The sequence below is a fragment of the Dermochelys coriacea genome, chromosome 16, assembly GCF_009764565.3.
Source record: "Dermochelys coriacea isolate rDerCor1 chromosome 16, rDerCor1.pri.v4, whole genome shotgun sequence".
Lineage (NCBI taxonomy): Eukaryota > Metazoa > Chordata > Testudines > Dermochelyidae > Dermochelys > Dermochelys coriacea.
This window is the reverse complement of record NC_050083.1, coordinates 21,526,418-21,545,451: the sequence shown is the minus strand read 5'-3', so window position 1 is coordinate 21,545,451 and position 19,034 is coordinate 21,526,418. Positions and strand designations below refer to the sequence as shown.

General features: G+C 44.1%; 1 protein-coding gene across 23 annotated transcripts in view; it reads right to left on the bottom strand.

Annotated features, from left to right (window-relative positions):
- LOC119844076 (DAB2 interacting protein) overlaps window positions 1–19,034 on the bottom strand; it is a 494,149-nt gene that overhangs the window by 183,544 nt on the left and 291,571 nt on the right. For 8 of the 23 annotated variants that reach the window (XM_043498926.1, XM_043498928.1, XM_043498925.1 and 5 more), the window contains one exon: window positions 8,212–8,330. The exons of the other annotated variants lie outside the window; for them this stretch is intronic. In XM_043498926.1, the coding sequence (XP_043354861.1) occupies window positions 8,212–8,330 (119 nt within the window). The remainder of the gene's footprint in view (window positions 1–8,211; window positions 8,331–19,034) is intronic. 23 annotated transcript variants of the gene reach the window in all.

Genomic DNA, 19,034 nt, shown 5'->3' with positions numbered 1-19,034 from the left:
AATTAGAATCACTACAAATCCCAAATTCCAACTGACCCACTTCCTTTATTTTTTTCTTCGTTCACTGGGACAGTTCATCTTGGCTTAAAAACGTTAAAGGAGAAGATCAGCCTTTTCTTCAAAGGCACCCAATACAAATTCCCTGTCAAATTAGTCAGCTAGCTTGGGTAAGTAACATAAGGAAAGTCCCTACCTATTTCCTTGTGAAGGTCAAACATGTCTATGTTGGATAGCCTCAGAGGCACAAAATGCACCCTGCACTCCCCACGGAAACAACTGAGCCCTGCCTGTCTCTGTGTAAGGTTTGACAATAGGCCGATCTTCATTCCATTCACACTCATTAAGAGCCTTCACTGGGTTTCCTTAGACACAAAAAATCAAGGCAAACAATACTGAGACGAGGTGTGAGCCCCCCAACACCCTGATAGTAAATGCTCCCATCCCTATTACACATGAAGAACAAAACTGCTAATTCCACTCCCAGCATTCCTTCAGCGAATCCCCAACCAGGCAACTGACTCAAGCAAATACCGCCCCCGTCATCCGTCATTAACTACAGCATCAACTTGATTCCAAAGGGGAATAAATACTATTGTCAACATGGTGTAAACCTAAGCCACCTGTATAAGGGAAGTTATAGTATTTTACATGGTTGAATACTTCCGTTTCTAAAGGAGAACCTTTGCTTCTGATTTAGTGCTTCCTGTGAATCAAACTACAAACAAACAATCTCTTACTATTAAGAACAGCTTCCCTTCTTTAATGTTTGAGTACCCGGACTCTATGTTTATTTAATGCTGTGATAAAAGAGGATGAACACTACCTTTCAGTGGAGAACAGATATTCTCTTCCTGCAAAGCAGCTCCCTCTTTCAATTTACCATAGTCTTTCAAGATAGCCATTAATTAGAGACCAGTAATTAATTTTCTGGTTCATGAAATATTGTGCAAAGGAATCCCATTAACAGGCTGATTTGCATATTCCTAGACAAGGTTGCCTGGAAATAAGTGCAGGTACTACAGGAGGCCAGCAACCCTATCATTGCCCTTAAATCTTAGCCACATGTTATTGTTCACTGATTGGGGGGGGGGGGGGAGCAGACACCATCTACTGCATGATAAAACGGACCCAATTATCAGTCAAATGCTCCTTTTTTCTCACTGTCCTAGGATGTTGTGTTCTGCATTTCAATCTCTGATTGTTGATAGAGCTAAATGGTTTTCATACACAGTGTCATCAAGTTTGATAGCCTGAACAGTGCATTTGGAAAGCAGGCTTGTCATCAGGAAAGCCACAGGCCCGTTTGCAGTGTTCAGCGCACTATTAGTTCACTTTTGACTGAGCACCCTGCTTTTAATAACTGAACCTGCCTGAAAACCCTCACTGCCTCATGCTATTCAAATAAGTAGCAGGAGGAGAGAGCAGTATGGCACTTCCTAACACAGCTCTGAAAGGCACTCATGCATTGCAGGGCCAGCCAGTGGCCTAGTTCTGCAATACGAGTCATCCTTCCTCATACAGGAAATAAAGGGACTCTCTCAGACTTCACCCTACAGGTTCAGAGGCCACCGTATTCTCATCAGGCCCAACCACCTTCACTAGGATAGAAATGTAGCCGATCTGATTCCTGGAGAATAAACAATTGGCATTTAAATCTAAAAAAGATTTCATTCTCCAATGTACTTTACTAGCCCGGTGCAGCTTTTTGAAGTGATAGATACTCTACCACGGTGCCAAAAGAAGCCTTTCAAGTGCTTGAAAATCCACAGCACTGACAGCTTCAGCACAGCACCAGGAATTAAACGCGTCATAGTTCGGTGTTTGCGCATATTCTCTCCCCCCTGGGGGCTGTGAATAAGAATCTATGACACAGAAAAGATTTGGGGGGGGGGGGGAAGAAACTACTGTAAGTCCTCAATGCTATTCATTAAATTCACCGCCGCATTCCTTCCAAGACTGAGGCTCATTTAACAATTGGCCATATGTTCAGACTTTTGTAGAGACAAAAAAAAAAGCTTAAATGGAATGTTATCTCCTGGAATTATGTAGAGAACTTGCAAAATAACCACAAACCTTTGTAATTGACAGGTTTCAGAGTAGCAGCCGTGTTAGTCTGTATTCGCAAAAAGAAAAGGAGGACTTGTGGTACTCCTTTTCTCTTTGTAATTGAATGTCCCTTAATTTTAAATGAGTTCTAGGTATGCACAGAAAAGTATACTCGGGAAAGATCAATATTAGAATTAAACAATTTGGAGGGTTATTTATTTTGCTGATTTACTTCTGTATTTATTCATAATAGAAGGTACAAAAGGTCCCAAGTGTTTGATGAACTTACATCTTTACACAGAAGTACCATATGATCATTTTAACAGGCTAAAACAGTGGTTGTCATATACAGAAGGAGCTGATGGGATTTTCCCCTTTCACACCATACAAACATTTAGGGGATATTGCATTAATTTCAGTGGGTTTATACCAGATTAACAAGCACAGGGAAATAAAAGTGGAAAAAGTAAAGGAATGACATTTCACCAAGTCAATGTAATCTGAGGGTATTCATGCAATGAAAAGTAGACTGTACAACTGCCTAGTCTAACTCTGCTCTAGTTTATATAATGATTTCTAACAAGACAGGTATAAATCAAAGCCTTAAATATGAGAGATGAGATAAGAAATCCAGGCCTTTAACCTTGTGTGGAGCACTAGCTGCAGCTGCCATGTAGTCACCAAGATTCATAACTGCAAAAATAAAAACCTCAAAGAAAAAGAAACCCAATCTCCAGCAACAAAAACCTTACAACTATGACACCCAGAGCCAAAAACCTATCCTGTGCTAAACGATCAGTTGTAAAGGAAAGTACCACTCCATGCTAGTCTGTTAATTCAGTAAATTAAATTTGATTTTTGTTTATTCTTTTAAAAAGGAATTAAACTTAATTTACTGAAGTAAAAGGATAACATGGAGTTGGAGTTGAGTTCATAAAGAAAAACTGGACTATTTCATCTGTAGGCTGCCAATTCAAATCCACCCCAGCTTGGGAGAGACTGAAAGTTACCACCACCTGATGGCTCTCCGGGGGCCTCAGAGCAATGCTTTTGGGGCTCAGTCTAGCTTCCAGGGGACAGGTTGGCGTATCAAAGAAAAGAGCTGCCACAGCTAGCTTCCTTGTTAACTCAGCAGAGAAGACAAAGTTGGGACAAAACATAGAGACCTACGGACTCTAGACATGGCTCCTTCCAATTAAGGTTGAGGTGTGCGGTTGGGAGACATGTAGCGCTGCTGCCCGTGCTAGACCCTTCCTAAGGGAGGGAACTTCCTTCTGCCAGGCTGAGAATCCAGCATGTTGGACAGCACTGAATTCAGAGGATATTTTTAAAATACCCTCTGTTGTTGTGACAAAGCCCCAACACAGGATCTTTGCCATTCACGGGATGTTTTCCAAAAACACTAGAGAGCCTGAACAAGGGTCATACACAGATCCCAGATGGGAGACGTGGCAGTCCATTTTAGTCAGGTTGAAAGCCACAGGCATGTCACACGCCAACAGATGGTTAATTATCTCAATTTTATTGTGATTTAGCTCCAAGTCAGACCAAGTGTGCCAGCACTTATGTTAGCAAGCTTGGCTGCCTCACCTGTTATCGGTGGGCACTCTTGTCCTCCATTTCTAGATGACCAAACCAGCAAATCCATTCCCTCACCCTCCTGAAAATCCTCAAATTAAAAGGAAACCCTACAACTAAGGACTATCATTTGCTCCTGAAGTCAGACCCTGTCAATACATTTCTGAGAGTTAGAGCAATCAGACTTCAGGACACTGTCAACAGTCATTATAGCAGTGAGCAGAGAAAAAACACAGACACACAGTTTTCCCTTCTAAATGAGAGCCCCAGCCCGATCCCACTGAGATCAAGGGAGGTCTTCCCATTGATTTCAGAGGAAGAAGGATCAGGTACATTGCTTATAAACTTAAGTCTAAAAAAAAAAAATCCCATGTAAAAGGACTCAACTCCTGGGAGTCTTCTTCTCTTCGAATATTTTTTTCAAAAGGTCAGTATAATAAAAATCAATTGGAAATAAACTAACAACAGTAATTAATGACTACCGCAGAGCAATCCCCCTCCCCCTTAGTTACCCAACTCCACTCTCTGTGACTCAGACCTGTCCTAAGCACTAACTCATCATGTATTTTAAAGGAAGAACAGAGGTCCAATTAAGGAGAACATGTTCGCCAAATGCTTGATTTGTGGCAGATTCCAAAGTGGCCGATACAAAGACAAACATTCAGACAAACATTTCCACAATAAAAACTTTGTCCGTCACTGTAATAAATCAAGCCGCAGCTGCTTTTACTGAACCCTCTTTTACTGCTAACGAGCAATTTGACTAGCCAACAAATGGACAGGAGGGCTCATTCCACATCCCTCATTTATACCTTGCATCTGATTGCACCAGATTAATGCACATCTCCTGATGAATAGTTGCCCATACTGAGTCAAATTCTGCCACTCTTACGCGGAGTAGAAATCGGGGGGGATTTTCACAGAGTAAGGTACCACTCAGCATGAGCAAGGATGGCAAGAGCTGGCACCTACCACACAAAACTTGGATTTTATCCACCGCAACTTACTCAATTCAGTGTAAGACCAAAGTGCGCCTTGTCTGGATCTACAGAATGGCAGGCCGGTACTGATTCACGTCTCTCTCCAGACAACATAAAACCCAACAGAGCGAGGCACACAGGAAATCTTTGGAAATCTTACAAACTAATACATTGATGGGTTGTCTGTGGTATATTTTACACAGTACTTTGAAGGATTCCTCAGACATTCTGCACAAAACAAAACAAAAAAAAAACACACACAATCAAAAGGGGTCAGCTGAGAGTTCATTAAAATTTATTTCCCTGAGGATCAATTGCTCTGCGCGCGCGCACACACACGCGCACGCCACTGTCCAACTTCACAAATAAACACCTGGATATGAAAGTGGAACCTTTGCAGATGCCATTTCAACTCCAGCCAAGAAGAGAACCGGCATGTCAGAACTGTCATCCCTCCTCTAAGAGCAGCTCTCTGACCATCCAGGAGAACATGGCCTCTCTCTTTGTGCCAATATAAAGTACGAAAGCCAGACTGTTGTAAAATTAACAAGGCAATTCTGCACCGGTGCCAGTGAGACATTCTGCCAACATTTCCCATGTTTAATAATGGTTCCTGGTTTTGTTTTGTAACAAAACTCCCATCACACAGACTTTCTCCCTATTGTGGTAGGTAACCACTTGCTTTTTGCAATTTAAATAATGTATTCAAGTTCATATGCATATGTCTGTTTATATAAAAGAAAACATGGTTCATCCTTTTACATCCAGACTCTGTATGCACTATACGTGTGTGTGTCATGCTTATATAATATTCTATCTGGCTGAATCTCTGAGTGTGTGCATGCATACACTATCTATTTATTCACTTGTACCACATACAGCTGGATAGACAAGATGTGTGAGAATCAAAGGAAAAAAAGCAACCAAGGTTCATGATACATAACAGAGATGCTGACACACAGACCCAACTACAATCTGCCAGAGGTAATATTTAAGACACACACATTTCGACTAAATCCATTGCTTTGCTCTACTTTTGCCATGGCATCTCTTTCCCAGCAAAATTCTATGAAGCTCTGGTACGCACAAATAATGCATGGTTATTGCAGCTTCTCACACCAGATAGGAAGGAGAATCGGCCTGGAATACAAGATGGAGTCACCAACCAAATGTTTAAAAGGCAAGATGTTCTGATCCAAGCTGCTTCTTCTGAAACACTTCTTGGGTCACAGGGAACACAAGGAAGCAGAGTGGAAAATGAGCAAGAATGATGGGAAACCTTCATGTCTTTTTATATACAGAATTCAGTATATTGTGCTTTTTGTAGACATGGGAACTTTCAAGAGTATTAAGTTAACAGTCATAACAGAAAACTTGGGGTACGGCTCTGAGAGGCTCAGCAGATGCAGCCGAGAGATTTCTTTCACCTCGAGGAGAACAGTAGTCAACAAAGACAACCCTACATAGGGTTGCCAATTTTGGCTGGATGTATTCCTGGAGGTTTCATCACAGGACATAATCTTTAATTAAAGATTAATCTGTAATTTCTTGATATGCCAGGACAATCCTGGAGGCTTGGCAAACTTAGTCCTATGCAAAACGATATTAGCGAGTATTGTGGGTCTGACCCAACTATCAAAGCTCAACGGGCTGGGCACTTGCATTCAAGAGGAAAAAAAAAAAAAGCATTGCCTGGTCCCCTACAAGTCAAAACACAAATGTATGTGGCAGATGAAGTTGATGTGGCAATGCCTGCACTAACAGAAGACCTTGCGTTTTCAGTTCCTTCGCTCTCCTATGCACAACTACCTGTGGTTGTGTTCACTGCTAGTGAATGTCACTTTTACTCCTCCCCATCCCTTAAGACTTGCACTGAAAACCTTCAACAGCCACTTAAAGAACCCGCCAATATTGAGGCTGTGGAAGGTCTGCTTGTATCTGACAGCAGACTAACAACCCAAGAGCTCTAAGACTCTCACCCTGGCAGAGAGACATATCCACAAAAGGGATAGGAAGTTACAAGTCCTAATTTGTGGTGATTACTCTGGATCCTTGACCTGCCCTGCAGGAGTGACAAACAGTCAAGTCCCCTCACCCACGTCGCTATTCACACAGAGAAACAAACCTTCTAACTAGACTTTTGATGTATATTTTAGAGAAAACTGTGTCTAATGCAGCCAGCTCTTCCTCTGAGAGCAGCTGCAACACAGGCTCTTCCCCTGACACCTGACTAGACTCACTTGGCTTCCATGCAGAACACGCTGCCCTACTTATAGGCGATGTGAAAATCTCAGCAGAGGCATCAAATCTGCTCTCCTTCTCCATATGCTAACCTCTGGAATACAGCACCGCACTGCTCAGCAAAGCCCTTTCACTTTCAGATTCTAGGAGAGATGCTTGTAGGCAGCACCAAAGAAAAATACAGACCACTTGTTGTCATTTATGAGGCTTCAAAAATTAACACCCATTTCCCTACCCAAATAAATAAAGCCAAAAATAAAATGTCGTTGCTTTTAAAACAGAAGTACAAAGCGGATTCCAAAGCAAAGGCTACACCATTTTTTAAGCCACTATTGCTACAACATGTTCCCAACAGTTGATCTACATCATCCTTAGCATCTGGTCATTGTTATTTTTCATACATGGAGTTTTCTTGGCTTTTTCCTATTGTGTCACTCTCTGTTGAGATTCACATTAAAGCTGAAAGGTTCCTCTTTTGCAAGCAAACGTTTGGTTCATTTCCATGATTGGTCATAGAGTCAGAGTTAGCCAACTCTGACCTCGATCTGCGAGAGTCAGTAAACAAATATGTTCATATAGAAATACACATCACTCTGTCTGTGTGTGTGTGTGTGTGTGTGTGTGTGTGTGTGTGTGTGTGTGTGTGTGAGACACACACACACGAACACGCACATATGTACATCTATAAAGCAGATAAAGGGCTCTCTCACTGGCTCATCTCATTCCAGCTCAGAATGAATAAAAACTGGATTTCACCCCCTTTGATTTTGTTTTTAATCTGTCTCTCCTGCGAGCCATCCCATGTCAAATGCTTCCTCTGATCCATCTGCACATTCCCCACCACACACCCTCTCCCGAATGAAAGCTCCTGTCACGGCTCAGGAGGAAGAAGCATCCGATGGATCCAGCCCAGTAAATGAGGGGGGTCGATGGCCAGGGGAAGGAGGGATTTGCGGAAGTGATAAGTTGATATGGTTAAACATTGCTGTCTGCAGAGTGTTGTGTGACCCTGTAATGCTCAATGTAACACAGCCGGCGAGCACCTCCCTCCCTCAGCCTCATCTCTATGCTTCTGCAGCTGCATCTACGAGCTATTTGCATGCCAGGGCAGGGGCTTAGAGTTTATCATCAAATTAAAAAAAGTAGACTAGATGGGTTTCTAATCCTGATAGCCTAAAAAGGGTGGATTTGCATTGCATGCTCGTCTGCAAATTAAAATCTCCTCTCACTATGATTAAATGAGCCCACTTCTACTGCACATTTAGCCCTATGCTCCAAGTGAGATGAGCAGTATAGTAGCAAGCCCAGGAAATCAATAACCTCATTCTCTCTCCCGCGCGCACACACGCACAACGCGTTCCCTTACCTTTCATTGTCAACACTCCTGAAGCCAGGTAAAATGTGCCGGAAGCTGCTGTTCCTATCAAGCTTGGGCTGGCTCTTTGTCCTTTTGATGGAGCCTTTAAGCCGACGGCTGAGAAACCCCTGTGGGGTGAGACAAGAATACTAAATTATAACCCCCCCCCCAAAAAAAAAAAAAAAAAAAAAGAGCAAGCCCTGAACCTGCTCCCTTGCACCCAAGCACGACTAGGCAAACCGGTCTCTCCAGCACCCTTCAGCTGCAATTGCTGGAAGCATTGTTTGTGCTGTCAGCCCCGGCTCCAAGGATTCCATCCAACATCTGCTCCCAGCGCTTGCAGAGGCCAGCGAGCTACGTAGATGCGAGACTCCCCTAAGCCTCTGTTACCTTGGCAACCATCAGCTCACATAAAAATACTGTCTGAGAGACAAGACTAGCATATTGCAACTCCCAACGAGAGGAAACATTCGGACTCGGGGCTCTGTTTGACTCAGCCTGGTACCACTGCCAGGACTCTCTGCCAGGCACAAGGACTCGCTCACTCCATGCCACCGCGATTGGAATAAGAGATTGACAATAATTCATTCACCTGTCCAAAAAACCCCAATTGCTTCCTCCAGGTGAGTGGAACTGGACAAGGCTCTTTTAAATGCATCACCAAATATCTTCCCCCCACCCCACTCCTACAATGTGCAGCTTTAGAGTAACCTACATACACATCCTACAGGCAGTACCTGCATAGAGAGAGGACAGACCTATGCTGGACAGAGAGAATACACACTGTGCCTCCCCGCTCCCCTATGAAATGTAAGTAGCAGTCCCTGCAGTGCTTTAACGCTAGCATTAAATGTTTTAATAGCAAAGCTTCTAATGTGTTATTTGCTTATTGCTACGAGTTAATGGCCAACATAATCTGAATGTTGCATTTACTCGGAGCAATGCAAGGCAATAAAAGAATCATGCTGCTATGGTGCCCAGTCCTTACAGGAGAGGAGAAGGGCTGAGGGGATTGACATAATGGCCATAAGGTAACAAGGCATTTAAAAGGAACAAAACCATGGTCATAGGAGCCCAGAGAGCAATTTCCCTTGCTGGGACACATGATCATAGCCAGTTATTTCACAAGCTGAGATCTAGCATGCACCTCTTCTCAGTCCTATCTTCACTGAAGTGGTGATGACCTGCTTAGCCGAAACCAGTATTCTGACATACGAGAGAGTGGAACCTCACTTGGCAAGTAAATTGGGGCAGTACCCCCACCTGGGGCCCTTGGAGCATGTTCAGCCATGCCAGGCTCGAGCCTATTCCACTTTTCCAACCAATCCTGGGAACTGGTTCTAGGTCTCTCTGGGTGACTCCTGAATATAAACAAATGCACTCCTGCATAGTGGAAATAGTCTCTCTCTCAAGAAGAGACTTGTGAGAAGAACCAAGTACAGCTAAATGAAACACAGACCTTCGATTTGTCCATTCTCAGAAAAACACCCATTCCCAGACAGCGTCAATGGGTCAGATAAGATGTTCCTGGGGTATCAGGACTGCCTGGGGCAGTGTGTGCAGGCTTCTGATTCACAAGCAACTACCCAGTTTGCAACTTATCAAAAAAGAGACAGACAGGTAAAGGTGACTCAGATTCACCCAAAGGCCACTTCACCAATGAATGAGGCATGTAACCAGTATTCACAGGCCAAGTCATTTTTTCAGAACCACTTGTTTCATTGGAATGGGGATAGACTCATAGAATCAACTGGAAGGGATCTCGAGAGGTCATCTAGTCCAGTCCCCTGCACTCAGGACTAAGTATTATCTAGAGCATCCATAGCAGAATATGTCACCAGGTCATGCTACAAGAGAAATGCACAAGAGACAGTGAAGGCCCTTTCAGAAAGCACTGTAGCTGTGGAAAATATAGCATTTTCCTCTCTATAGAACAGGGAAGTGAGAGGAAGCCCAGTAGCAAATCTGGGGGTCTTTTTAAAAAAAACCTAAAACAATAAGTCTCAAAGGTTATATCCTCATCTATTGCCTCATAGACTTGCCAGACCACTTATCCTTTCATGCATGCCTTAGACATCCCCATATTTGCTATGTCACTCTACAGCCTCTTGCCTGTCCAGCACACAGAGAAACAGACCTTTTGTGTGTTACCCAACATTAAACACAGAGTGAAATTCACCTCAGAGAAAAGCCAAGAGAATTTAGCCCACACAGCAGTCTAAATCTAGTTGTGTAATCACTTGGCCTCCGTGGGGTATCTGGGCTCTGAAAGGGCAGGAGAAGCATTTCGCCACACCAACATAGCCTCTCTGTACCATTATTTCCTCCAAGGCAACCGAAAGATCCAGCAACCTTCTCTTGGACATACTATAGTTTCTGCCATACCAGATCAGACCTTCAGTCCATCAAGTTTAGTCTTCTGGTATGGGCAATAGCCAACACGTGATGCTTTGGAGGAAGGTCAAAGGGGAAAAATGCAACTGGCCAATTCTGCATTCTTCCCTAACCCCTGTGGCAAACCGGCTTCAATCCAGAAGCAAGAGATTGTACTGCCTTTATCTCTGCAGGCCTAGCTACAAATATTATATGTTGTAACTTTATCAAGCCACTTCTTTAAAATCCAGTGACAGCTTTTAACTCTGGACAGGGAACTGAGAATGCACAAACATATTTTTCTGTAACAAATGATCACAGCCATCTCATGCTATCTTACATTTCACATCTTGACAATTGCTAGATGATTCGAGCAGGGCTTCGAAATTAAAATTGAAGATTGCAATAAGACATTACATTCCTTCTGTTCCCCATTGTTTTAACATTCATTGCCACCAGCAGGAAAACACACTGTGCCATTTTCAGTTTTCATTGTCAGCTTCAGTGGGAGAACTAGATGTCAGAGATTTTAATGCCGATAAATTATAATACATTAAACTTACATAGTGTGTGTTGTTCATACATAAGGAACTTCACAAGAGTGGGAAACTATTATTCCTGATTTTTATAGATGGGGTGTAACAGACCCAGAGTGGGGAACTGGCTTGCCCCAGGAAAAGAGAGAGAGAACGAACACAAACAGGAACTGGTTTCTTGGGCATGTCTGCCATGCTTTTGTGGTATAACAACAAGACTACCCATCTCATCTTCACTGGTGACAATAGACAAGATTTGAACTCTGGTCTCTAGAGGGGATGCTAGTTGCATCTTCCAGTACCACTACTCCTCTACTCCAGTCTTGCTACAATCTCCTTGAGAGTCCCTAGTGGTTAGAATAGGGTATTCTGCTATCCTCTGTATGTTGTTTATATATCTTAGATTGAGAGTTCTTTGGAATAGGGTCTATTTCTACCTCAGTGTGGGCAGCATTTAGTACTAATAAATAAATGATAGGAAACACTGTGCTATTATCTTAAATAGATTAAATATTCAGAAGCACAAAGACAGTTTAATAGGCTATAATATAAATGACAATCCACAGAAAGCTGAAGGAGAACAAAGGATTCCTCCAGAAACAACCACACTAGAAAGTCATCAGAAACAACAACCTGTATAAGTCCCCTCCTCAGCATAACTCAACTTGCACTCCTTGAGCTCCAATGTTACAGAAAGACCAGAGGAGCTCAGTGTTTTCATTAAACTGCCAACCTCTTTGGCAGTTTCCCTTTACAAATCGACAGCAGAATTCCAGCACAACGAAGACTTGGTCTCCCTCCTTGGCACTTCAGGCACTTCATAGCTGGAGCCTGGCATGTGCTATGCAAAGAGGAATTTCCCCACACCACCACCACCACGCCAACGCGTCTCAAGCCTGGAGGCATGCTCCTGCTATTCCAAAAGGGAGATTACCTGCTACACTGATGTTGGGAGGGAGGGCAGAGGCAGCCACTCTGGCCAGACGTAGTCTGCAGCACCCCCTGAGAGCTGCTCGGAGAGCTGCTCTGTTCCAACACCTGTACAGGGAGCCCAGTGCTCCATTGCCTAGAAATAAAAAGATGTCCAGGTTCCCTGCTCTGCAGCTAAGCAATTCAACTTTTGCAAGTGGAAGGGGCTTGGCCATTCTTGGTTTGTCTCCCTAAACACGGACTCACTTCTGGAACGCAACTGCTCTAATCCAGACAGGAGACTGAAATGATAAGACGACACAGGGGAAAAAAGAAACAAATGTTTCCTTTGAGGAATGGCTGCTACCCTTATCTGCTGCTGAATCCACCGCCCCGCCTCTGAAAACAAGACAGGCAAACTTCAGAACAGGACAGTTAATCTGGATGTGATCTGGGTTCCTTCTCCCTACATCTTTGGACAAAGCTTATTCATAAGCAGTTAAGACCCCACAGGCAGGAGAAGAAATTAAGGAAGACAAGCATGAAGTCCGAGCTCTCCTTTCACAAGGGATGGGGGAGCCACTGAACATCGACTGTTTTCCCCAGGCAGTGGTGTTATTAGCTGAAATCTCACTCCTGAGGGTAACAAAAGGCACAAGGTGCATAGCTGCTACCAACATCCCGAAACTGGCTGGGCCTGTATGTCATCGCAGTGTGGCATGGGAAAGCATCCTACTGCAGAGGAAGAAATAAGGCAGCTATCCCTAGACGCCTTCAAGAGAGGATTGTAGAATATCTCCGCGAAAGTTTCAAGACCTCTCAGGAGGATACAAGGGACATCCCTGTGTGTGTGAATGGCTGCACAGGCCCACCTGCTCCCCCACACCTCACCTAACCCTAAAGGGGAACAGATACCAACTCTACCTCCATTTTTGTACTGCAACCTCTTCTCATCCAAAAAAACCCAAAACAACGAGAAGTCGATACCTGTGTCATGTTGGGCTGGGCGCCATCTTTAAATTTAAAGATTGTCAGGGAAAACCCATTCACACGCTTACCCGAGGTTACTTCCCTATCACTGAACACCTCCTTCCCATCACTGAAGTGCTCAGCTGGTACGACTGGGTAGACCGTGGTGGAGTCTCAAACAGGTCCTGGCTTGTGGCATAACTGGACTCCCTAGCCCCACTTCTCCTGTTCCTCACTCTTCAGGCAGGGGTCTTGGTCTAGGGCTCCTCCCAGGTATCCACAGCAGTCTGCGGAGTGCTGGTGGGGGTCTCCACCAAGCATGGCATGCAGCTCATGCTAAGAGAGGCTGATCTGCAGCTCAGCATCAGATCAACCGTTGGCCTCCCTAGCCTTGTGGTACACCTGTCACAGTTCCTTGGCTTTCACACAGTATTGCAGCTGACCAATGTGGTATCTCTTTGCCTGCATCGCCCCTGCAGTTTTTTCATAGATTCCCACATTTCTACAGCTGGTCCTAGCTGGGCCTGCACAGCCTCTTCTCCCCTCACGCCCAGGAGAGCCAATACCTGCTGTCTGCTCCAGACAGGAGCCCATCTTGTCTCTCACAAATGTTACGACGGCACATAGGACCTCTATCCCATCCAAAAGCCACACACACAGTAAACAATAAACTGACAGAGAACTGAACTGACTGTTCAGAGAAACCACTGAATTTATTTTTTCCTAGTTTGGTGTTAGTTTCATGGTTGACTTCAAGTAAAACCTCGCTACATATTTTTCAAAGATCTTCTGTAACGTGTTAGCTACTCACAGTAACAAAATTGCCAACCACAGCTGAAGTGTCACATGCAAATAGAAAAATCCCAGTCTTAAATAAAGGATTACCTGTCATTATTATAGAATAATACAGTATTTTGTACCTCATGGTGTCCAGTTTCTAGGGAAAATGGATGATCTGGTGGTTAAGGTAGAAAACGAGCCCAAGATCTAGTCCTTGAAATGCCAGACTTCTTGTATGATCATGGGCAACTCTCAGTCTGGCTGGGTCTCATTTTATTCTGGGGACTTATATTATGCTCAGGCACTTTGATCTCTGAGTATCTCAGCTCCTTGCAAAGTTTTAAGTTGCTTGGGGCGGAGACCATCTTTTTGTTCTGGGTTTGTACAGCGCCTAGCACAACAGGGTTCGGGGCATGGCTGGGACTCTTGGTACTATCACAATACAAAATGATAATAAAATAGGAATAAGTATTCTTTCAAGTTACTTTGAAGCTAAATTAGTGGATGATGTTTGCAAAAGGTACTGAAATACATGACAGGAAGGGATCAAATTACAGCTAAAAAGTAGTGATAATCTTCTAAACTCTACTGAGAAAAAAAAGCTCCATGCACAAACCAAGTTCCACCCACTTGAGACACCAAAACGAGACCTCACTCACAATAGAACTTCAAATTATTAGTGTCTTTCACTTTTCTGGCACACCGATCAACCATGAAATACTGGCATGTAATTGTCATCATTATACATCAGAGTTAACATGCATGTGAAATGAATATAGGCAGTTCACACCTTTTAGAGCTATCGTGTTGCTGTCTGGAGACTCGGGTGAACATGCCAGTTTATGCTTAAATCACATTAACGTTTTCTTCACAAGCATAAGGACCAAAGACTTAACTGTTTTGTTTGCTTTTTAAGTGAAATCTTATTTTCTGAAACAGAAGATGGCAGCCTTCACGAGATAACAGTGGCTCACTGAAATGATACCATCCAACCTCTAGTGCTGGATATTGGTATTATAAAGCGAGAAGGAAACAAAATCAGCACTATGGAGAACTGTATGGATGCTGCAAAGACAAGTTTATTAATATTTGTGTTGTGAAGCAGCTCAGATGGAAGATGCTACAGAAATGCAAAGTATTATTAGTTTCAATGCAAAGTGAGTTATCTTTGTGATCTTCAGAATTTGAAATAAAATGAAAGCTTTTTCCTGGGCAGTATTCAATATTTCCTCGTTACCATGATAAAGAAGGCCCGTATACAACTCCACCATTGCTTTGTAGAACATGTCTGTATTCAACTCTACCAGCGAGCACAAAGATAAAACCAACGGAAAGTTCAAGAGTGAAACATTTATCCTGCAAGTCTGAAGGGGGAAAAGCAAGCCATAAAGCAGACTCCTTCAATTGATACAAGTAAGCAAGTGAATTTCATGTATAGAAGTAACCTTCAGAGATCAAGTGCCTTTATATTTGTTTAGAGTCCGGGGGATGCTCTTTTCAATAGATCATATCATTTATTACTGTTGACTCTTTCGATTTAAACTTGTAAGTTAAAAGCTGTTCCCGTCACTGTCATCCAATTCTATTCCTGTCAGAAGTGACAAAGGGCTCACTCAATTCATGAATTTAAAAAGCAGACAGCCTCTGTCGAGTCACCTGCCTGAGTGCGTGCATTCTCTGCATATACCATTTTTGCATAGGCATATTAGTGAATAGTGTAGAGAGAAACATCAGTCATAGCCTCACCTGAGAAATCCAGGTGTCACCAGCTGCATGAAAATTCCCATGAAGTTAACCTTACAAGTTATCCTTGCAAACTTCTCAGGTGAGGACCTCTCAGATTCAGACTGCATCACAATGCCCGGCTCATGCTGATCGAGACAGTCTGCCTAGCATGTATGGCACTGGATCCTGGGAGAACCCTTCACAAGTCAACAGAGCATTAGGGATCAGAGCTCAAAAGGAGAAACAAATACACTAGTCATTGGACCAGGAGAAGTGTGTATCTATTAAGACAGCCATATGCTCAACCCTTGCAGAAAGCAGAAAACATGTACACACGCAAGAGGGTGGCAAGATCTCAGATTTATCTTTTCATGCTTTCATGTATCTACCTCAGTTGCTATTCCCAGCCACCCTGTAAACCCACAGAGGAATGTCCAACTGAGGTGAAGTGAGACACTTATGCCAGGTGACTAGGGCAAGCAGAGTCCATCCATGCAGAACCAGGTTGCAATGACCCATGGAATGTTAATATATCTGTGTACGAAGGGGACCAGGAAAGCCTCTCTCTCTCCCCCATACACACGAGGGATTAGGATGAAAGCCAATAGCATGAGAAAATATTTCCAGGAACATTCCATGTGTCCAGTGACAGATGCTTATCATGCCGGTCAAAGACCCATCATTCCACACTCTTGCCAGGCGTGGGCTCTGGCATGCAGAGCACCTGGGCAGACATTGACACACAATATGGGAGTGCACAGACGTGTATATTTGTGAGTCAGGCCACAAAGAAGTCACAGAATGCAAGAAACAGTGCAGCTTGTTAAAGGTTGCCTAGCAACAATGCCCTTGTATGGCAAGAGATTAATACAATTTGCACCGTCATTGAAATACTTAGATCAGTCCATTGGAAAAACTGGAGGAAAAGGCACCTAGGAGTCAGCTTGGGTCTAGCTAGGACCACAAAACTGGGAACATTTAGTGAGAACGAGCAGGGGTTAATCAGGAGGCTGGGGATTTTAATGCAGGCAAGTATTGTTCAGTCACACAGGAAAGAGAAAGGAAAGCTCTAGCAGGTCACATTTTGACTCTGCCCACCTCCAGCTAAGGCATGGTTGCGGTTTACAGTCTATTCTCCAGTGCTCTGCTCCATCTTGCTTTAAGTGTCCCAGGCCTAGATGTTCCACTGCACCTTAGGGAGAGGACTCCCCTTTAACAGGCTCTCCCTGCCACAAACCATGACACACATTGTTGAGGACTCCAAAATGACTCCACTTCCCAAAGGTCTTCGTACCTTGAACATCATAAATAAGAACGCTGTGGCGTGGCTTGGCTGACTGCATTCACCAAATAAATAAAATATATTCCCTTCCCCCAGGGACTTTTCTTGATCCTCAACCTAAACGCTCCTCTGCTCAATTTCATTCCATTGCACCTTTCCCCTCTGCATCGGGAAGTAACGCCCCTCTTGCCTTGGCATGGCCACCTCCTAAGTACTCACACTCGGCTGTCACACCTCATACTAGTCACAGATTGGACAAGCTAAGTGTGCTTTGTACTCTTCATCTTTCTTCCAGGAAGGTGTGGGTCACTGTGAAAAGTTCAGGCAAGCCAGGGCCCTATATTGGAGCAATCAAGTCCATGACTGCACTCCTTGGGTAGTGCTGAAGGGCTGCTCGGTTACAGAGCGGAGGTGTTCACATACTCTGAGGAACAGTGGCAATACAAAAATCTGGATCGACGGAGAAAGATCCTGCTGGGAGCAGACAGAGTGTGGACTGCATCCTGAGGCACTCACTAGGGAGGGATCACCTGGGTCTTCAAATTTAGCCTCTTTTGTTCTTCTGTTGAAACAAAAACAACCCTGACCTGCACTGTTTGTTCTCTGGTCCATGATGAGCATACTGCCAACATTTCACAGCCACATAAGGCAGAGAAATATTCCAAAGGAAGGTAGGAGCAGGGTAATTGGGCAATCAGCAATGAACGATGCAGGAACTACGAGAGTGACCTTGAAGAACAGAAATGAAGAGCAATCAGAGAAGGCATCGCCCAGGAAAGTATCTTGCCAGGGTGAAACAGCCTCCTCACAGACACAGTGTGCTGGCTTTCACAAAGAAGAAACTGCCTTTGTCAAACTTTTTGCCGCTATGACTCATCTTTGGTGCTAGATGAGCTGAGCTCTCAACACGGACACCACGTCAATTTCTGGTGACTACAGGGGCTTGATCCTGGTGAGATGCCGAGTGCTTCTTCTGAGGTGCTGAGCACCATCCCCCCCCAAAAGTCAAAAGGAGCATGCAGAGCACCTTTCACGATCAGGCCCATGTTAGCAGCTTTGGGACTCTTCCTCCATTCCACAGAGCCAGCAGACTGGGGGTTCAAAGCATTGCACTCCTTAGCACTTTCCTTGGTGAACTGGCACAAAATCAGGGCCCTGAATATTTTTACTCCTTTAAAAACAAATCATCGTCAACAAACAGAAATCCAAGCAAAGCGATGGTATGACCACGACAGGTGCTGAATTTCATCCCATCACTGCTATCGCTGCCCCTTGATCGTGTTGGTATCCTTGTCTCTGCCCTTGGTCCAGGTTCTATTTGTATCTATTTGAGGCAGGAGCTTGCTCTTCTTACTCATCTCTAAGGCTCCTACAGCAGCTGGTGCTATGGAAATAAAATAAATCGTAGACATATCCCTCAAAGCCAGCCCACGTCAGGAGTGACTGAGGGTCTGCCTACACTGCAGTGTGAGGTAGGACTGCAGACATCCCCCAGCTAGCTCTGATCTAGCTGGCTCAAATAATACCTGTGACAGTAGCAGCACACAAGGTCCCAGACAGGCTTGTGCAGCCTCCACTGCAGCAGCTTCGCTGCCATCACTATTGGAGAGAACTAGATCAAAGCTAGCTCGGGTATGTCTATATATGCTGCAATAATGCCTCTGACTGCAGTGTAGACAGACCCTAAAGGTGGTTACTAATCCAATTGTTACTGAGTGGAGTTTGAGATTCTAATTAGGAGACCAAATACACCTCTCATCCCTCCAGATGGGTCCCTCTAGGTTAGAGCTGCAGTTAACTGGCAGGGAGAAGCAGGCTGGTGTCTCCATCACATGGGAAAAAACAGACCACAGGCCTCTTAAAATCCTCTGGGATTTTTCCTGCACCCTAGAGCCACACAGTTCATTCCAAAAGGGGAAAGCAGGCACAAAATGCAAACAAAACAGCTTCCTTTCCTGCACCGCAAGCCTGGAGCTGTCAATCAGCAAGTGTTGATTCCAAATGACAATCTTACAACTTTTCCCAAGATTCAGGATATTCCCTTGCTATGAGGTAAAGTTTGGCACACTGAAACTGACCAGTCACAATTCCAAGGCTTCTCCTAATATAAACAAAACACCAGGAGACAGAACATGTTCGAGCAGAATAGTAAATAAGCAGTTAGGGAACAGTTTTTAAGGTCAGGCTTGACAAAGCCCTGGCTGGGATGATTTAGTTGGGGATTGGTCCTGCTTTGAGCAGGGGGTTGGACTAGATGA